The sequence below is a fragment of the Protopterus annectens genome, chromosome 12.part0, assembly GCF_019279795.1.
Source record: "Protopterus annectens isolate FY-2018-M chromosome 12.part0, PAN1.0, whole genome shotgun sequence".
NCBI lineage: Eukaryota > Metazoa > Chordata > Ceratodontiformes > Protopteridae > Protopterus > Protopterus annectens.
Genome location: NC_056746.1, coordinates 1,502,832,843 through 1,502,854,798, shown reverse-complemented (window position 1 = coordinate 1,502,854,798; position 21,956 = coordinate 1,502,832,843). Strand labels below are relative to the sequence as shown.

At 41.9% G+C, this 21,956-nt stretch overlaps 1 protein-coding gene across 1 annotated transcript in view; it reads right to left on the bottom strand.

Moving 5' to 3' along the window:
* The window catches only part of MMD (monocyte to macrophage differentiation associated), a 323,780-nt gene extending 306,314 nt beyond the window's left edge, over positions 1-17,466 (bottom strand). The window contains exon 1 of the mRNA XM_044089034.1: positions 17,121-17,466. Coding sequence (XP_043944969.1) covers positions 17,121-17,146 — 26 coding nt within the window. The 5' untranslated portion in view covers positions 17,147-17,466. The remainder of the gene's footprint in view (positions 1-17,120) is intronic.
* Positions 17,467-21,956: the final 4,490 nt, after the last annotated feature.

The following is a 21,956-nucleotide window of genomic DNA, read 5'->3' as shown; positions in this document are numbered from 1 at the left end:
ATATCCCAGCATAAGCTAGCTAAAGTTTTTACAAGAATTATATGTCATTTATCAAACTGATTTGTACAGATGCTTGTGTTTAAAAATGTATTTGTAAAGTTACTTGTGTTAAAAATGTATCGGTGTGCCCTGATGGAAAGAAAATAAATGTACATGTATTACTGTAACTGAATTAAATGCACATGGTTTAACAGCATATACTGGAAGAGAAGAGGTTAAATCGCAATCAAGCTGCAGCAAACTTTGAAAAAAATAGCTGAAATTAAATTAGGCCATAAAGATTGTTTGCTATCAGAACTGTAAGATACAGAGATGAAATGCCTGTCAGAAGCCTGGCTTAGTAATTCTGTAGGAGAAGTAGAGGTGTTAAAATGGTTTTGTGATTTCCAAGAGCAGCAACAGATCTGAGCAAAGGTCTGTGTGTATGGTAACACATAGGTGCCAAACCCCCAACATCCTCTAGCAATGGGCCTTGCATGGGAACCAGAAGTCACGACAACCAGATGTATGCGATGTCATTCTGTACAGAAATAATGTTTTAATATTAGATGAGACTGAAGTCTCAGGAGCACTCTGTTTTGAAACCTGATCAAGAAGGAAGACCACTCACCTACTTCATCTTGCCTTGCGCTAGTAAGTGACCAGGGACAGTAATTCTCTAAATCAGTTAGGAAAATATAGTGAGAATAGTCAAGTATTGTTTTTCTGTAGCTTTGTGAATCTTTCCAGCTATTTTTAATATTTCCTGTGACAAACTCTGGTATTTACTTTAACTATCTTGAAATTATTTTATTAATTTATTATTAAATATATTTAAACTTTTCATTGTGGCTGGTTCTTCTATAAAATATTTAAGTTTTGGGAGTATTTGCACATATTTATTTGGTGATAACTCTGGCCACTCCTGAAAGCCTTGCTGCTGGTTAAACTACCATTTGTATTAATATTAATTTCACTCAGTATAATTAGGTACACTTGCAAGAGCCTTAAGTAGCTGGCTTTGCAGTGATAACTACCTTACAGTCTGGGTAGCTGTGCCAGTCGGAAGCCTTACTGGGGACCAGATCCATGTCCCCCACGTGCTCTTAAGGGAAACTGTGCTTGATGCAGAGAGGTCTGCTTCTGGAAATACCGAGTGTATTTATTTGTATTCCAAGTGAATGTCCCACTCCAGTGTCAGTGATGAGGGTTCCTTGATTACTGGCCCAGAGTGGGACGTCACAGAGAGCAGTGATTAGATTAGTCAAAGTGTAAATAAAATAAAAATATATTTCCATCTACTTGGATAAATAAGCTTCCACATTAAAAAAAAATATTTTTTCTTTGCCTCTCTGCCCACAAGCATCAAACCCCACAGCTGGCCTTAGGCATAAGCCAACTAGGCGGAGGCCCATGGCACTACTCAAGTACGGGTCCCCTTTCAGGTATTTATGGTAGAGAAATGGTTTCTTTATTAAATAAATAAAATGTATAATGGAAAAGCATCCCTGCTAGAGGATGGAGTCAGGCACCCAACAGAGGAGGGCTGTAGTTTCTGAATATTTGCTGGCCTCCTGCTCCTACTGCCCATGAACTCCAAAGACAGGTAAGATCATAGATGGAACATAGGAAGAAAAGAAAAGAAAAAAATTCTGAAGTGAGTCTGTCAAAAATAGAAGGTTGTCAATGGTGTAAACTACAGAGACACAGACACAGAGAGGGGCACAGACAGAGAGACACCTTTTTTGTTTCGTTACTGGCAGTCAACCAGACCTTTTGGAGGGCTGGGGGCTGGTTAGTGCTCAGCTGTCCTTAATTTTGCAGAACTTGTCTGGTTTTCCCCACATACAATAACAGGCACTTCCATCTTAGACCCCCACCCCATCCTTCAAAAATTCAAAAAAATGCATGCTAAAGATAGAAAATTGCTAGAACCAGTTTAAGTTCATAAAAACAATATTTAAAATCTGGCACTGATTTTACCCCCCCCCCCCCCATTACTTTTGACATTGTCCAGGTTTCTTGTGCCAAGAAGTTAACAGCCTGTCAGTCAAAAAATGCCAGACACTGTAGTTCTGTGCTTTTATCCTGAAAATGTTTGTCAATGAAAAATCTGTTCTACATAAAATGGTGTCTAGTGTTTGTGGGATAGACTAATGGCTGTTTTTTTGCTCATTATTTGGGATTTGCAGGATTACTGTGATTTGTCTAACAGGAAATTGGAATACTTCATATGTAGCGACTGTTTCCTTGGAACAAAGCTGAAATACAGTCCCATGGACATCATATTTAATTATAACTGCTGGATTAAGATGGGAGCTGACTCTACAAAGTAAGTGACTCTTGTTTACTTGGTATAAAGTATCACCGTCTTTGCTGTGCTTTTGTGCATTTATAGGATTACTGTAATTTATGTGAAGCAGCTTGCAATACTTGAATGTACTATTACAGTTTCCATGGAATAAAGCTGAACATCCCTCAACATTTTCACGCAGGTTTGGGAGTGGCTTTGAATGACTGATGGCAATAGAGGAATGCCCATATGCAGCAAGGGGACTGCTTTCCCACACAGCACCCTCACCATGTATAAAATGTCATCTGTTACTAATGCACCTGTTTAAAACATTATGGTCTTGTGGTGGGAGAAGCATGGGTGACAGTAGCCTCCAGATGGCCATTATACCACCCGTCTTTGCACAAAAGTAATTGAGGGTGTGACTGACTAAAGGGCAGAGGTGGGGTTTGCTACTGCACAACCTGGGGTGGTTAATGCCAAACACAATACATGGCTATGAATTTTAGATACAATTGCAGAGGAGGAGCTGTCTACAGAAAGTAACTTACCCTCTTGCTTTCTCACTTTATACAGTTACCAGTATGCATTTGCAAAGTTAAAATTTCTGTGAAGTAACTTGGAATAATTTAGTGGCCTCTATGCATGGAATTTATCAGAGATGGAATGCACTGCTGTCATTCATCAGAAATGTCTGAAGTACGTACAGAAGTAGCTATAACTGCTGAATGGGGTTTGATGTTGTCTGAACTGGACATCTGACACACACACAGAAAGAATCTATAACTGTTGGGACTTCCTGTTGAGTAAAACTACTAGCTGCCTGCGGTTACTTGCTCATTACTGTGGCTTTGCAGGACTAATGTGGAACAGGTTGGAATACTTTTAACGTACAACTGTATGTATGAACTACATTACATGGCCACCCTCTATCACAATCTGGTGTCTAAACTGTATACAGACGTGACTATAACCGCCTGTTGGAGGTGGGGGCTTTATGGTTCAAACTGAATAACCTTTTTGTGATTTGCACAGCTTAAGTTCTCTATCAAAGGAATAAGGCATAAAATGCATTCCAGAACACCCAGACTCACAGCTTCCGGGGGCATGTGGCCCATGCACACCAAGGTAGTATCAGTCAATTCTGACACAGGTTTAGTAGTGGCATCTGCCCTGAGCCCCACCTAGTCTAGAACCAGCCACTCTGAGGTGCACACAGAAGGTCACTGTAGCTTGTTTGGGGAGCTGGGAATGCTCTAATTATTTCTTCAACTTTATCAGATTCTAAGTGAAAGGGCTTATTCATTTATATAATTTGCCATTAAATTCTGCCTGTACGTCCTAGCTCATACTGGTTTCATTTCATATTTTCTTTGTTACGATTCATGTGATATTCCTTTAAATGTTCCTCCCAAACCTCAGAGGTCACTATTATTGTGTTAGGCTGGAGACAGTATAGTAATTTTTTTTCTTTAACTTTCCTCACAAACTTCAGAAGAGTGCACAGAGGGTCAACTAACCTTTTACAGGAGCAGTCTACTCTCCTCCTGTAACAAGCTGGAAATATCACTACAAGTTTGTTTCCATTTTCCTCACTATCAAACAATCAGGTGCATGTCTTGAATGAAAACAGGAAAAGCTGAAGAGCAAGACAAACTGTGACAAAAATGTAGAAAAAAAAAAAAGGTAATCTGGATTGTGTAGGTAGACTGGGATGGTGGCACTGGGTGATGTGTGGGGGGCACCATGGAGCCCTTTCGCCTAGGGCACCAGTTGACAAAGGCACACCGTGCCAAGCCCTTATCACCTACCAGACTATTTGCTTCTACTAGTGTCCCAGGAGGGTGGGAGAAGGTGTTGAGAGCCAGAGAGCACAGCCAGAATCCAGATGGGAGTGAGGATATTTTTTGTATGCTCTTAAAAGCCTCCTCCTTGTGTTAGCTGGAAAGTGTACTACAATACCCACAATGCGCGGGTGCATGTTTCCATAACTAAGAGTCTATCTACGATGAATGAGCAGTCCTTGGTAAGATTGGACATCCCATAGCCCCAGTTTAAGTGTAGCAACCCAGGTTTTTCCATACTGGAAGCTCATGCTACAGAATTCCACAACACCCTCCACTCCACCAGCAATGGTAACTGTATTCCATCTGTCTTTGTCTGGCACCTCCAGAAGAGTCATATCCAGGCCATATGGGGTATAATCAGAGCTACATCCACTACACTGCAAATCAAGCACACATTTCACCCCACCATCTACCCACCTTCCAATACTCAAACTGTGGATAACCTAGGTTAGAATCAATACAATAAGGGGATCAGATTTTATGCAATGTCTCTCCCTGTAACCTTACTTACAAACTGTACTTTCTGGATCAAACTGCATCTGATAAGGATCACTGGACCATTCAATCCATGTGCTCAGTTACCAAACAATGTATCTGAAGACAGAAGACTGTCAGCCTTTCTAGTTTACCACTAAAGTGTTCTGCACTGCACCTCTCTACCATGCATCCTTTCCTCCTTAGCCTTTCTCTGCCTATTCTAGATCCTCCTGAATAGGTCCACACATTTTCACCCCACCAGCCTTTATGTAGTCCATTTCATGGATTCACAGCCCTCTTCACAATGTAGCATTTATGGAGATATAGCGAGTATCTCTAAGATACTGCATGTGCCTTCCACCACACTTTCTGTTCAGGTGGACCCTTTCACATCTCCCTAATATGACCTGTGCACTCCATTGTGTTTTACATGTCTCTCCTGATCTCTAATTTATGGCCCCCTCCCCCCAATACCACACACGTTTGTTGGCTTCCTTCAGAGTTCCTTTCAGAAACCCAATATCTCCCCTTGGGTGTACAGCCTGCAGAGCTTTCCAGTGTACTGTGTGTGTGTGTAGTATCATGGAATCAACATACCTAGAATAATTCTCTTTGCATCTGGACTTTCTCCGTTAAGGAAATACAGGAGCATCATTTGCTGCTTCCATTTCCTTCACTTTGCTACCATGTACACTCAAGTACTGGGATCATCCCCATGCCCCATTCCCCTGATATGGGGTCATCGGTTCCGCTACCTTCGTCTGATACATAACAAGGTAGCTGCACTTAAAAGTGTAGTACTTTGCATCGGTTTGCAACAACCCATCATTTTTCTGCCCATTTGATCAACCTTTTCCAATCCTTCTCTTGAACTTTCTACAACAGTAGCATTTTTATTCCCTCTACCTTATCTTAGTCATTCAAATCTTTACTAGGTTTCTACAGTACTATTGTTTTTCTACTCTCTATTTATCAATTCCACTGGAAAAAAAAAATCTTTTTTTTTTCACCCATTGTATTTTCTTGGTTATGCTTATGAAACAGTTTATGTACTACATTTCCATTTGTAAAATATTTATTTTTTGTATAACAAGTGTTGTTCTATTGTGGAGCTTTTCTCCCCGGGCCTCTACTGAAAATGGACATGTATCCAGCTAGACAAATGTAAAATAAATAATAATAAAACAAAATGGGGAACAGCTTTGCCAGCAAATAGGCTGATCCCACTATCTACTCTCTCATACATAAATGAGGCACTTAATGCAGGACCCATGACTGCTCTATCGACCCTATGTAGTTTGGTTATTACTTATCCTACCATAGCCCTCTGTCCTACCGGCTATGCAGCAGCCATGCAGCTGTATCTTGGTTGGTCTTAACCATTCCCTGTAGTTTACTTAGCTGCCTGTAAGGGAAAGTCAAAGGCCTTGGTGAAGCCCAGTTAGATCACGTACCCCTTATCAAGTTGCTCAGTCTCAAAAACTGGATTAGGTCAGACAGCATTTTGACTGGAAAAAAGAAAAAAAATTCGACAGTGGTCGTGCTGGAGAGTCATAGAAAAAAGCAAATAAGAAATCACATCTTGTCAGGAGTCAAAAAAGCATTTGTTACCATCTGTTGCTTGGTGTACTGTTATATCAAAAAGGATTCCAGAGCTTAACAACTGAAAATTGAAGACCTGAGGTTTCCATATGAAAAAGTACGCTACCCATCCATAAACAGCCTCATCTAACAAAAAAAAAATGGATTTACTTTTCACAATTTAATAAAACTATAACTGCAGGTTTATTACATTTGTTAACCAGGTAAGTGAACTGATCCATTGATCTTTTTCAGCCACGAACCCCGGGCCAAGATGGCAGAGGCAACAAAAACAAAGAATGCAAGTTGAATTAAGATGTATTTGTAATCAAACATGAGCATTTAACCATCATATTTTAGTCATATCCACAATAAAAACAATTAAAAAGGAAATACCATAGACATTTATAAAATATACATGCAAAGCACATTTTTGCCAAAAAACTTCTTGATGAGTAATAGCCAATGTCAGCTGCTGTGTGCAACAAAAAAAGTCTTAGTAGGATTAGTTATCATTCATGGCTGCAGATACAGACCTGAAGCACAACGGCATGCATCTCACAGCCAGGACCTGTAACACAAGTACATGTATTTTGCCTGAACTATACTGCATCTGTCAGATATTACCTGAAATATTATTCCAGCAGACTGGTGCAAGCTTGATAAAGCTCTTTCAGTCACAAAGAGTTTGAAAAAGGGGGACTAATTGATGAAATTCCTTTAGAGCCTCTGAACAGTACAGTATTGTTCCTAGACAGCCAGTTTATAATGAAAAGGTGAGCAATATTGGTCATGCAGTTTTTAAATGCGTTTAGAATTACGATGCTCTCTCTCTGTAATGACAAGCCACTTGTATTTATGCACACACATTTTTTCCTTTGATGGGGTTAAACTCCCTTTCGTTCCCATGAGGGGTGGTTAGTTACCCACTGGGTGCTCAAGTGCCCCATCAACAAGCACACACAAAAAAGGTCAATGCAATCTGATTAAACCTCACACTAGTATAACTACACTCATGTAGGGCCACTCTTGTGTATGTGTGTCCATGTGTTACACTCTAATAACTTTTGTAAAGTGCAGACATGCAGCATCAGCCACACATTTCTGATCGAAAGATGTGCTTACTTGTATACACAGTAACATGAGGTCCCTTCAACTTGGCCTCTGTTTACTACACTAGAGAGAAAATGGGCTCTGCTTAACTTTCCAGCTCATTCAGCAAAGGCCCACAGCATAACTGCAGTGGATGCCATCAGCTACAGCTTGGCAGCACATTATAAAGGGAAAGGCTGCAAGGTTTGAGGTACATGTACCTCTCTACATAACTCTGTTACAGGTTAACGAAGTTCACAGCAATAAAAACACTGTCTTTAGCCCCTTTGCAACTGTTTGAAAACATAAGCCTGGTGCAAATTCAAACAGAAACACTACACCTTATTTTATATACGCAATCAGAGCTGAGAAAAGAGAAAGGTCTTCGCTTTCCTATATCTGAATGGTTTGACATCTTCAAAAACTAAACATGTTCATGTAAGTTTACCTTTTTAAAGCAGACAATCTAGGAAAATGATAACAAGCCATGCACAAGTGGAAACTAGGAAAAAAATCAGTCAGTCAAAGACCTATGCTCTGAGTGGGAGGATCCAGCAGTCAGCAAACTACCTTACCAGGGTTTGCAAGAGAGTGAAGTAAAAAAAATAAATAAATCAAAGTTTCCCTGTCGTTTCCCCCCTACCTCTCCTTAGAGAAGAGCAGCTCAGCAGTATTATACAGTAAGAGCTGTCCTTCAGCCAGGGGGGCTCCAAGCAGTACTAACTGCCTCTCATCTATTAAACAGGAACACTTTGCTATAGTGTGGAGGGGAGTCATCAAGTTCCAACAAAATAAGGATACGCACACTACAAACCTACACTTAGTTGGATACCTTACAGCTGCAGATTGTAGCTAAACACTTTACAGCCAGGAAACTTTGTCTGGGGAAAATCAGACTGAATTGCAAGCTGGATAGGAGGGTGAAGTCTCAGGGACAAGCCAAAGCACAAGACAGAATCAGGACAAGTTGTATGTGAGTACTGTTTGGCAGGAAGGAGTAAGCAGTACAAAGGTATCCAGTTGAAATTGCTGGTTGCCAAGTGCTTCAGTCTTGATTTCATTAGGAAGGCACTGGATTGCCTTTTTCACCCAGGCCACCCACTCATAAGAGGGAGAACTTGAAGCTATAATCTAACATGTGAAGAGGGAAGCTTGCTTGCAAACGGGGTAGCTTACCAAACAAGTTGCAGCCACACTGGTACATAGCATGAGGTCATTCAAGCAATTCAGATTGAATTTCCTGGTCTTACACCACATGAATTTTTCAGGTGTTTGCTTCCTCCAACAGCTGACAGTTGGGTTAAGCGGTATAGTGTCTTGGAAGAAAGCATTAGTAAGGGTGGAGGACTAAGTAAAAAACAGATGGGCAGGTCACAGGACAAAAATTGCCCAGCCTTCCCATAGGATATGGTTGACTAAGATGCCTTCCTATCAGCCAGGACCCTTCCTCTAGTACACTTATGGCAGCCCGTGGTATAAAGCTGAGTGGACTCCACGAGGGTTAAAATGATAATTTATGCAAAAAGGGAAGGGAAAGCACAACGCAACAAGTGTGGCTGATGTACAATTTCAATAATCTCCTCTCTCGAGATCCCGCCCCAGCACACACATCTCAAACTGGAAAAGCTTTAACTGACTTAATACACACACAATTACATCCTTCTAATTCCACCCTTGTGTGCATCACTCAGGGTACGATGCATGGGGAAGAAACAAGTATTTGACAATCTAAAGTAGGGGTAACTGTGTTACTGTATAGCTGTCACTGTTTGGCTGAGCTTCTTACTATAAAAAGTGATGAGCAATGCAAGAGTGAGGTGTCTTAAGACGATCAGTTAAACATAAACATTTTTACATAGGACTTTAAACACCAGTGCCAAAAAGGGGCACCGAGATAGATTTTGACTGGTACTCTCAGCAGCAGAGACTTTTTATAACCAACATCATAACTTTTTCTAGTGGAATTTCTTAATATGGACAGCTCGTGTACAATGTAAGTGCATATCACGGCATCTCATATAGCTCGCTCATAGTTTGTCCAACTGGTACCGGAATAACTTACAAGATTAAAACTTGTGAAGTTGCCTCTCATTGAGAGTCTCTGTATAAAACTAAATAGCAAATGCCCCTGTACCACTGCAGAGACTGTAATGCAGCTGCTCTTGCAGATTTATATGGCAAAAAAATATGTCAACAGCAGGTATCAAGCTGACAGAGAGACACCCAGTGTCTAGAACTGGAAGAAGCGGTTTTAAAAGAACACATTTCAAACAAAACATTTTATGCCCAAAAGGTGCTTGCCGGGTTACTCAAAAATATATTAGTAGGATGGAAAATGTTACCACAATGTATCAAAACCTGAACATTTTTTAGCAAATTCAAATAGAGGTTAAACACCTTCAGAGGCAGTAACAAATTAAGAGTCAGCAGACAATGATGTATAGCTTGACATAATATACAAACAACCTGTTTACATCTACTGGCTAAAGCTAAGGGTCTGACTGAGTCTTCCATACAAAAGGTCATCTGACATAGCTGTTTATTCCTTTTCTTTTTCTGTATCTGACATCGCTGACAAGTTATCTATTAGAAACTGGTAACTCACGGATTATATCTTCCTTCCACTGCTGTCACCAAAATCTGACACAGTCCTCTCTCTTACAACCTAAAAACAGAAGTCTACCTCTGCTCAGAAGTGAGCCAGTGCCCTAGGTGGAGCAAGACTGGTTTTATTGGAAGAACTATAACCAAAGGACAAGTACAAAAAAAAGTTTCACTCTGCACAACAATAATAAGAACACTTGGCTCCAAAAAATCCTGCTATAAGAAATAACCTGTTTATTAAAACATTTTAATTAATGGATTTATTATATTTTGGAGCTACATGTTCTTATATTATCATGGTGCAGAGTGAAACATCTTTTGTGCTTGTACTTTGTTTATTGGTCGATTGGTACAAACCACTTTACCTTGTTTTTTAATTCTCTGAAAAGATCGGCAGACCATTCTTTACGGCTCTGAGAATATGGGCAGATTCCCACTTTCAAAATGGACAGTTTAAAAAGGATATTTCACATCCTCTAGGGAGGCTGAACTAGTACCACTTGGATTACTTCTCTCTGCCAACAAGAAAGAGAAGAGGCACATGACAAGCATTTATGTAGATATGCTTAGCAAAATTAGGCAGTCCTTGCAGCATGGTGCATCCATGGTGTGCTGTTCCATCTCACGCAGACATCATAGACTTCTGCTGAGCCAAGTTTTATTACTCAGAGTCTGAGAGGTCAAGAATGTGGTTTCACTGTTGAACTATGCATGCAAAAGATTGAACCCTGGTCCAACAGTATAGGTAACTCCGAGCTCGATTCACAATAATCAATTATATTGCAAACTACATACCGAAATCTGTTTTCTGCTCTTTTACCAGCATAATTTTATTCAAATAACCTATTTCCAACTTGAAGCCTAATGAGCACTTCTGCAAAATATCACAGCTTTTAAACACTTGCCAACAGAAAAGCATAGCATCTTTACTTAGATTGTTAGCAGTTATGTTAAATTAGGAAAAATGGGAAGCTTTACACAATTTCTGCTGCCAAAACACAAGTTACTTCCCATAATTACAGGAGGTTTCTTATAACCAGCAGAAACTCCCACCAAAAACTGCTTTCAAACTTTCATCCAGAATGCATTTTTACTTGCCTGTGTTCTTCCCTGATCACTCACCTAGTAACAAAAGTGTGCATTCAATGGATGCCAGACTCTTTCCATTATAGTGACATGGCAACTCCTGCTGGGGGACATGCATTTCTTAACCTATTGTTAAATACAAGACACATCTTTCTTCTGGGCATACTACAGTGGCACTATATACTATGATACAGGTACATGCAATTCTCTTGAGGAAATCAAGGCTGATTCTAGGAGGCTAAGCACACTCTTTGTGGGATCTACAAACAAGGCATGCATAGCTGGTTTGGAACAGCTGTTTTGTTCTGCTGTTAACACTATAGCACTACATTATGCATCCATCAAAATGATCTACAGAGCTAAAGAATTATTTGTTTTAAAATACTATACATCTCAGTCTGCCTCCCTCGTTGCCTTTCCCAAAGAATTCACTAATCATAAGAACACAAACACTAACCAACAAGAAGCTTAGCCATTTTCATTCCCAAAGGTTAGCAAAGCTATTACATAACCACCAATTTAAACTTTGTTATGCATAGTTTTGCTCATGTAATTAATGTGCTACCAGCCCTACTCCATGTAAATCTAGAAGCAGAGATGACCCTTACATTCTCAAGCTCAAATATGTCATCTCAATCACCACAGCATTTAAGTTTCAAATTATATATGTGTACACAACGACAACTCTCAAACAACCAACTAAGAGTATCTATAGCAAAATCATGATGTGCTTTGTTGTCCCCATTTGCAAAGAAAGTACAGTTGTGTAAAAGCTTACCACAGTGGTAGATGTCCTTGCCTTCACTGCTGCAGTATTCATTACTAATGGGATTCCCTGCTGTGAAGCCCTACGTCCAGCCAGTTTACCATTGCTTTAAGGTACGCTGAACATAACCTGCTTACTCTTTGCGCAAGGTAGGGCATAAAGGAGACGTTTAGGCATACCATCCTCAAAACAGATTGCCCCAGTAGGAACAGCAGTCCAAGGAAAACCAAGGAGAATCTGCACAGCAATGAAGGGAAAGACCAGGGGGATGGAGGGAGGTAGTGAATACTGCAGTGGTGAAGGCAAGGACATTATTTTTATTTATTTATTTCAGTTTGATTACCGGGGAAGTCCACTGGGCCAAGAAGTACCCATTTTCAATGGTGGCCCGGGGAGAAAAGCTCCAAAGGCAGTACAATCAAAGAATACAATACATGAGACAAAATACAAAAGTTATACATCTACAGTTATGGTAAGATTTTACACAACTGTATTATGTCCTTGCCTTCACTTATTCCTTACTAATGGGAGAGTGGAAAATATCAAGAAGCTGCCTGGGAGAAGGAAGCAGCAGAGCCCTCCAAGAAGCCATGAAGAATGGCAGCGGCAAAACCAGTTCTAGCTCTGGAGATCCAACTGGTAATGTTTGGTAAAGGTATGCACATGTCTAAGCCTCTGTAAAAAGCACCAAAAGTCACAGCTCTAATGGAATGAGCCTTTATAGAAGGAAGGCTCTCGCCATGAAAAGTGTAACAAAAGGAAATAGCCTTTGAAATCCAAGTGAAAACAGTTTGCTTGGAAACAGCCAGACCTAAAGACCTAGGATGAAAGGAAACAAATAACTAGTCAGACTTTCATAGCTTTAGTCTTATCCAGATTTTTATCCAAATAAAATCTGAGCTGTCTATGCACATCTGAGGTATGTAGCACCCTTTCACTGTCAGAATGCAGAGAGGGAAAAAGGGTAGGCAAATTAATAGACTGATGAAGTGACAACTCATTGACCACCTTGGGCATAAAAGAAGGATTAGTACACACAAGGAGACACCCTGTCTTCATGAAATATCAAAAAAAGGTGGACAAGCCATAAGGGCTTGCAACTCAAAATACCCGTCTGGAAGATAAGAGCCAACAAAAGAACTGTCCAAGAACAATGTTGCAAGGAAGCTGAAACAGCAGGCTCAAAAGGAGCCCGAGTCAATTGTTCCAGAACAAAATTAAGATCCCAGGGAGGAGGAACAGGCTTCCTGGGAGGTCTAACATTAAGGACACCTTTAAGAAACTGCTTAGCCTCAAATCTGGAAGCTAATGGGGGAGTTAAAGGTAGACAAGCAGAAAGAGCTGATAAGCAGGCCTTAATAGAACAAAAGGCCAAACCAGCACTGAGCAACTCACACAAAGTAGAAAGAACCAAAGGAACATCCACAGAAAGAGGGTCCAGGTTACGAGAAAGACACCAAATAGAAAACTCCTTCCATTTAGATAAGTAATATTTCCTAGTGGTAGGTTTCCTGGCCTCCTGCAGGACCTGGAGCATGTCCTCAGAAAAAAGGTGTCTATGAGAAATCAAAACCCTATCACCCACAGTGTCAGTTGAAGAGTGGACAGGTGGGGATGGATGAGAGATCCCTGGTCTTGTGCGAGTAGATCCACCCTATGAGGTAACTTGTGATAACTGCCCCTGGCTAGATGCAGAAGTAGAGAGAAGCAGTGCTGTTGTGGCCAAAAGGGAGTCACCAACAAGATTTTGGGAGCATCCTGCTGAATCTTGAACAGGACTCTATGAATGAGTGGAAGGGGAGGGAATGCACAAAGAAACATCCCCTTAAAAGAAAATGAGAGTGCGGCGTCCACCTTCCATACCAGAGGAACTGGGACTCTGGCACAAAACCGAGGAAGTTGTCTGTTCAGAGGGGAGGCAAAGAGATCTACTTGAGGAGTACCCCACTGGTGAACAATATCCAGAAACACATCCCTTTGAAGCATCCATTCATGGGATTGAGTGAAGGGCATGCTCAGAGTGTCTGCCATAACGTTACAATCTGAAGGAATGTAAATGGCCTGAAGAGTCACATGATATTAGATAGCCAGATCCCATACCAGAAGTGCCAGCCGGCAAAGACGGCAGGATCTTGTACCCCCCCTGTTTGTTGCTATACTACACGACTATGGTATTGTCCATGAATACCTTGAGAGGCTGTGCAGAGAAGAGAGGAAGAGCCAGCATAACAGCCCTCATCTCTTTGATGTTGATGTGCTCCTTAAGCTGAGGAGATGACCATACTCCCTGATCCCTCAGGGAGCCAAACTTTGCTCCCCATCCCACATCTAAAGTGTCTGTGAACAGATCCTGAGAGGGAAGTGGAGGCTGAAACGGGAGCCCTGGATTCAGAGACAATTGCTGAACAAACCACAGAAGTTCGACCTTGAGAGATGGGAGAAGAGGAACAGGAAAGTCTAGAAGAAGCACATGCTGAAGCCACACCGACTTCAGAAACCACTGAAACTTCCTCATGTCTGGCCAGAGGAAGCATCGGAATGGTGGAAACCATGAACCCCAGAGCTCTCAGAAACTCCCTGGCTGAAATGGAAGCCAGGGGAAGAAGAGTTTGAAAGATAGAAATGAGACTCAATGCCTTAGGAGGAGGCAGGGATGCCAGCATTGGCACTGTTTCAAACCTGCAACCCAGAAAGACATAATCCTGAGGAGGATTCAGGGAAGACTTGCTGAAGTTTATTGTGAAACCCAGGCTCTGAGCAACAGAAATGGTAAAATGAAAATTTTGCAAAAGGATCTCTGGAGAAGACGCATGAATCAGCAGGTCGTCCAAACAAGGAAATATTTGGATCCCTTGAAGCCTGCAAAAGGCAATCACAGGAACAAAGCATTTGAACACCCTTGGGGCAGTAGAAAGGCCAAAAGGCAAAGCACAGAACTGAAAATTCCAGGAAGCAGCAGGGAAACAAAATCTCCTGAAAACAGGATGGATCGGAATATGGAGACAAGCATCCTTGAGGTCCAGAGACATCAGAAAAGCCTGAGGGAGCAAGACAGGAAAAAGGGGCTGAAGGGACAACATCTGAAAGGAAGGCACCTTCAGAAAGGTGCTCAGATGGGAGAGGTCTAGAAAAGGTCTCCAAGTACCTTCTTTTCTGGGCACTAGAAATATTATTGGATAAAACCCTTTCCCCCTTTGGGACACAGGCACTTCTTGAATAGTACCCTGTGTCAAGAGGTCCCAAAGAACCTCTGGGAAAAAATGGAAGCTGCTCCCGAGGAGGCTGAGGAATGCCCATAAAAAAAAAAAAAAAAAGAGTACAGGAAAAACAGACCATGAAGTACCCTTGACGAATGATTGACAAAACTTATGAATCCTTAGTGATCCAGACCCAAACAGAAGAGAAAGGCGAAGAGACAGAGGAATGCAGCTGGGAATGGGTGGATAGTCAGACAGGACCTGGTTTGTCAGGAAAGCTTAAGAATCCCTGCAGTCTGAGTGGCCTTAGCAGGAGTCATCCATTTACTACCCCTTTTACATTTAGAAGGAGGGCGAGACTGCCTACGAACAAAGGGTAACTTAGAAGGGTAGTTCCATTGGAATCTAGGCACAGGAGAAACAAAGACATGCTTAAGTTTCTGTAAAGCCTTTCCCTTGCCCTGAAGAGACTTATATAAACCAGTAGCGGCTTCACCAAACAAAAGAGCATTATCCAGAGGAGCATCCAGCAGCTTAGCCTTAATATCAGCAAGCAAAGGTTGAAGCCTAAGCCATGAACATCTCCTCCCAATAAACAGAAAAATGATAAAAAAAAAAAAAATGGAGAGAGACACGGATGTGTGCAACAGACCTGCAGTTAAAACAGCGTTCAAACTGGCGGCAAAGAAGTTCTGAGGATGGTACACCTAAACGTCACCTTTATGCCCTAACTTACGCAAGAAGTAAGCAGGTGACATTCAGAGTACCTTAAAGCAATGGAACTTTTGTAAACTAGCCGGATGGAGGGCTTCATGGCAGGGAATCCATCAGTAAGGAATACTGCAGCGGTGAATGTAAGGACATCTGTTTTACCATATTTCAAAGGCTTCAAAATTATAATATTTCACAGACACAAAAAATGCAACTTTAAGCTCTGTGTAATCTGTACCACTGACGCTTTAGGCTCTGCTCGACTAACAAAAAATCAATTCAAAACAATTTTATATGGCTCCATCTCCTGAAGATTCCAGCTAGGAATACTGGAAACTCAAAAGCACAACAGTTACAAAAACAAGTAAATAACTATGAACATAGAATGGATGAAAAACACTGGTAAAATCAATTTAATACACTGGGATAAGGGAGTCTATCACATTCTGTTTTTTCTATATTTATTATTTATAATTCTGTTTTTTCTATATTTATTATTTATAATACTATCAATTTGCTTTATCGAGAGTTCTGTCTGTACTTAAAATACTTTTTTTTTCATTCATGTATTCGCGTGTGAGACATGCATGTACCTACCACGTAGGTCTACATAGATGTACGCAATCAGATGTGCTAAAACTACTATAATGGAACTTGCAATTGAATCATGATTATGGATCTACACTTAAAATTCAAAATGATATTTATTTGCAGTGAGCAGCAATACTGCAAGTGCACAAAGTGACCACCCGCTTTTGTTCTTCAAGGGGCCTGCTCACGACCACTTCAGGATGACCACCAATGAAATGCACACAGCAGGGTCTCCTTAAACAGAGAGATGACACCTTTCAAAACCCTTTATCCATAATAAAAGCTTTTATTTAGAAACAGGACAGAGGCAACAATAAATGACTGGCTAACTTACGTGACCACGGCTGGAATACCGTAATGGGGTGAAGTACTACTAGAAATAAATACTTGATTTAGCAGTAATCTATACCCCTCCCAAATGATTGGAGGCGGTGGGTCAGCCGAATGCACGTTCGTATCTCGCTAATTCCAGGCAAGATATCACAATCACGGCTGAAGCTACAAGATACACATGAGCTGCATGCACAAACATCATAGAAACAAGGACTATCTCCCTCAGGCTGCTGACTAATTAAAATGATACGTGGAAGCATCGCTTACCCCCACCCCTTCTTTTTGTAAGGGAATTCGAAATGGGGAGGAACAATGTCTGCAAATTCGTTTCTCTCACAGCATTTCCTTAATTTCACATTTCTGCCAAACTTGGTAGGACTCAAGGGAGGCTATTCCTTCACGTCAAAGCAAGACAAGCTCTAATTAGTATAGTTATTTTACTAGATTCCCAAACCCAGAAGTCACCCTTGGGAGCGCACGCATCACATACAGGGGAACCCAGCACCGACTTGTTACAAGCAAAAAGCATCGGCTAAACTGGCCAAAGCTGTACTGAAACTTACCTCTGCAAACTGTTAACCCTCTTCATTGTGGCACGCTTACTTTGAAGTCAGGCAACTGCTACTCTTTCCAAGGGAATCACGGCGATGATCCACTATCCTCTCACTGACGCCAGCCCCACAGTATCCAAATCTGTCAGGCATGTAGCTTCTGCACCCTCTCCACGGCTCACGTACCCCATTCACATGTCAAAGCAGTGCCTTTGCAAAGCGGGCGCGGCGGGGACACCTTCTAGGGTGCATTACGGGTTACTTAAATTTCATGTCACGTTCACAGACTTCCCTCACTTCCACACATCGGCCCACTAGCATAACGCTTTACATTAGAGAGACTTCCCCGGGCCCCCAGTTTTCCTTTTCTTGACTATGGTCCGAATAGTTCATCATCCAATCAGATACCTTAATCGTCAGTCAGTCAAAAAATAAATTCTGCCCACTGTTACCCCAGCTACCTATCAACAGTGGCCAATCTGTTTATATACTTAACATTCTTCCTTGCCTACGGGGTAGTGTTAGACGTCATTTACAGTAAAATGTAGACATGCCATTCACACACACACAAAAAAAAACACACTACTGATAATTAAAACGATACATGTACTGAAATATGCATCGGCGTTTCCCATGACGCTCATGATTTCGGCAGTTGTTAATGCGAGGAAACCTAAAATAATGGCAAGTGAAAATGTAGTTAAAAAGTCATCTTTGCTTTTGCAAGAAACTCTTATAATTTGTGACTGAATTATTATAAAACAGCAAAAATATAAAATAAATAAAATCCGGTAGCTTACTGTTTAAACAAACAGAGCATACCCTGCAGAGTACCTAGTATCTCACCTGGGAATCTGCAAAGAATTTAACTGCGATGCAAGAGTGTAGTCAGGAATTTCACTGGTGTACTCACACAGTACAGTTGTGTACTCTTACCATAAATGTAGATGTTTGAGTGTGTTCACTGTTGCAGTCATCACTGTGGGGTTCTTCCTGCTGGCAGGCAGCCCTCGATCGGCCAGAGTCCCAAAGTCTGGGTCCGACGTCGGCTGAGGCCGCTTCTTCCCTGACGTCAGAGCGCCAGGGGTATAAAGGCCTCAGCCAAAGCCATTTTCCTCAGTTTTTCTTGCCCCAGATGTCAATTGCCCAAAAACAAAAGGCCAATAGCTTAGTCAGAAGAATAAGCATGCATCAAACTAGAACATAACCAAAAATCACCAGCAAATATACCTCAGAGGAAGAGTAATGCTAAGGAAACACAGACAGTACTCATAAAACCAGCAAAAGTGGGGATAGGAGGGAGGGTAACCCAGACTGCAACAGTGAACACAATCGAACATCTACATTTATGGTAAGAGTACACAACTGTACTATGTTCATCGTGTTTCACTGTTGCAGTCATCACTGTTGGGTTGAATCCCAAAGCTAAGAAAGGGTGTCAGGAGATGGTACAGAAGGGGTGGCAACAAGGCCCTGCAGGACTGCAGAGGCAAAGCCTGCCCTAGATTTAGAGTAGAGAGGGAGGTTGTAGTGCTTAGAAAAGGTATGCACAGAACTCCAAGAAGCAGCTTCTAAGATTTCCTTGGTAGGAACTCCACTGAGGAAGGCTGCTGAAGTAGCAGCACCTCTGGTAGAATGTGTCCTAATGTTAATAGGAACTGGTTTACCATGATGAGAGTAACAGAACCTGATGCAGTGTGCAATCCACTTAGAAATAGTTTGTTTAGTGATTGCTTTTCCCTGTGATGTAGCAGCAAAGGCTACAAACAATTGGTCAGTTTTCCTAAAAATCTTGGTCCTGTCCAGGTAAAAGCGAAGCTGCCTGTGTATGTCTAAAGAATGTAAAAGTTTCTCTCCTTCATTTTGAGGATTAGGATAGAAAGTAGTTAAATGAATAGTCTGATTCAATGCTACTTTAGAAACCACCTTAGGCATAAAAGTGGGGTTAGTCCTCAGGGAAACCCTGTCCTGATGAAAAATAATGAAGGGTTCCACAGCTATGAGTGCTTGCAATTCCGAAACTCTTCTGGCAGAGGTTATTGCTAAAAGAAGAGCAGTTTTCCATGATAAAAACTTTAAATCTGTGGTAGCTGCAGGTTCAAAAGGAGGCAGAGTTAGCTTTTTCAAAGCATAGTTGAGATCCCAAGAGAGAACTGGAGGTCTTCTAGGGGGCCTTATATTCTTTGCCCCCCTGAGATATTGTTTAAGTAACGTATGAGAAAAAATTGGAGGATCCGTATTGTAGTGTGCAGAAATAGCTGAGGCATGCATTTTGATAGATGAAAAAGATAGGCCCTTATGCAACATCTCTGTTATGTATTGTAAAATCAGAGGAATGTTTGGAACTGTAGTATCAACACCCTGGGCCTGATTCCAGATGCAAAATCTTTTCCATTTTCCGGCATAAGATTTCCTGGTGCTGGGCCTTCTGGCTTCAAGAATTACATCCATTACCTGTTTGGTAAGGGTAGAATTGCTTATAGCCCCTGGATCTGCCAGGCTGCTAGATTCAGAGTTTTGACATGGCTGTGCAGGATCCGGCCATCTTGTTGAGACAGTAGATGTGGAATTTGTGGTAGAATCTAGGGCGGACCCTGAGCCAAGTTCATCAGGGTTGAGTACCAGAATTGTAGAGGCCAGTTGGGAGCCAGTAGAATCATTTTTGGTTTGTCCTGTTTGATCTTCAGAAGTACCCTTGGTAGAAGAGGCAATGGAGGAAAAGCATACACTGAGAGGTTTTTCCAACTGAATGAGAGGGCATCCACTTTCCATGCCCGTTTGTGGTAGGTCCTCATGCAGAATGTTTGCAGTTGGTGGTTTTGGGGGGATGCAAAGAGATCTATGTCCGGGCACCCCCATGCTTCTGTTATCATCCTGAATATCTGAACATCCAACATCCATTCGTGTGGATCTGAGAGGTTTCTGCTTAGACTGTCTGCCAGAGAGTTGTCTTTTCCTGGCAGAAATTGAACTTGTAAATCTACCTTGTAAGCCAGTGCTGTGTTCCACAGAGTCATGGCCAGTCTGCACAGGGGGTAAGAGTGGGATCCTCCCTGCTTGTTTATGTACCACATCACTGTAGTGTTGTCCGTCTTTATCAGTAATTGCCCCGGTAGAATAAGATCCTTGAAAGCTGTCAGTGCATTCTGTACAGCTAGCATTTCCTTCAAATTTATGTGCAGGTGCATTTGGTCTTCTGCCCAGGCACCCTGAAGACATTTCCCTTGCATGTGGGCTCCCCATGCATAGTCCTAAGCATCCGTCATTATCACTTGATTGGCTGGAGTGGGACAGAAAGGCTTTCCCTTGTTCTGGAGACAGGCCTTGGCCCACCAAAGAAATTCCTGCTGGAGGCAAGGCAAACTTGTGATCACTGTTTCCAAACTGTGGCAATGCTGAGACCATACACTCTTGAGGTACCACTGTATTTTCCTCATATGCAGTCTTGCATATGGTATTAGCAGAATGCAGGATGCCATGTATCCCAAGGCCTGCAGAATTTTTCTTGCAGTTAGCTGACTCTTTGAAGCCAGGTTTTTGAAAGAGGAAGCCAGTTGCACTTTTTTGTCTGGTGTCAAGTAAGCCATCTGGGTTGTAGTGCTCAAAAGAGCACCCAGGAAAGTAATCTGTTGAGTGGGTACCAGGTTTGATTTCTTTAGGTTCACTGTAAACCCTAGACACTTGAGTAGATGCTGCACAAAAACCAGATGCTGAAGTAAAGTCTCCTTGTTGTCCGCTTGAATGAGACATTCGTCCAGATAAGGGTATATTTGAATTCCCTTCTGTCTGCAGAATGTCATTACTGGTGCCAGGAACTTGGTAAAGACCCTGGGCGCAGTAGATAAGCCAAAGGGCAGTGCAGAGAACTGGTAATGCTTCGAGCCCGCTTTGAATCTGAGATACCTTCTGCATTCCTGCCTTATAGGAATATGCAGGTAAGCTTCTTTCAAGTCCAAAGTCACCATCCAAGTGTTCTTGCTCAGCATAGGCAGCAGCTGCTGCAGAGTGAGCATTTTGAATTTTGGTATATCCAGAAATGTGTTTAGTATGGAAAGGTCCAGGATTGGTCTCCATGTGTTTTCCTTCCTGGGAACCAAGAAAAGTCTTGAATAAAAACCTTGCCCTATTTCTGTGTTTGGTACCAGTACTATGGCCCTCATAGCCATGAGGGACTGAACTTGCTTCTGAGCCTCTGCCCATTGATGCTTTGGCAGGTCTGGCCATCCGTTCGGTTTTGGCAAGGTATGGAAATGAAACTTGTAACCTCTTAAAACTATGTCCAGAACCCATTTGTCTTGGGTTATGCGGCTCCAATTGTGATGAAAAAGAGAAGTTTTTCCTCCCAAAGGCACATCTAGGAGAGGAGCCCCTGAAGCTAATAAGGGAGAGTCATAAAGACTGTTTCCTGTAAGGTTGTGACCTATCTTCTCCACCCTTGGGAGAAGGAGCACTCCACTGCCTGGGTCTGAAAGAGGTCTGTGCCTTTCCTCTTCCTCTGGAACGCCTGTATCTGCCTCTCTGGGGTCTGTCTGAGGTCAGAAAGGACCAAGGCTTAGCTGGACAATTCCTGCTAAATCTAGGTGGTTGCACCTGTAGAAAATCTTTAACCGTCTGCATGGATTTGGCCTTATCTTCCATTTTCTTTAATACCTCCTCGACTTTGGCCCCAAACAAAACATTGTGATGTAAAGGGGCATCCAACAGTTTGGCCTTAACCTGATCTGGCAAACTTTGTTCCCTTAATTAAGCATGCCTTCTAATAACTGTGCCAGTTGCTGCAGCCCTTCAAGAAGCCTCCAAAGAATCAAAACCACAGTGCAGGGTATGTTTACCCACCTGCTCAATAGC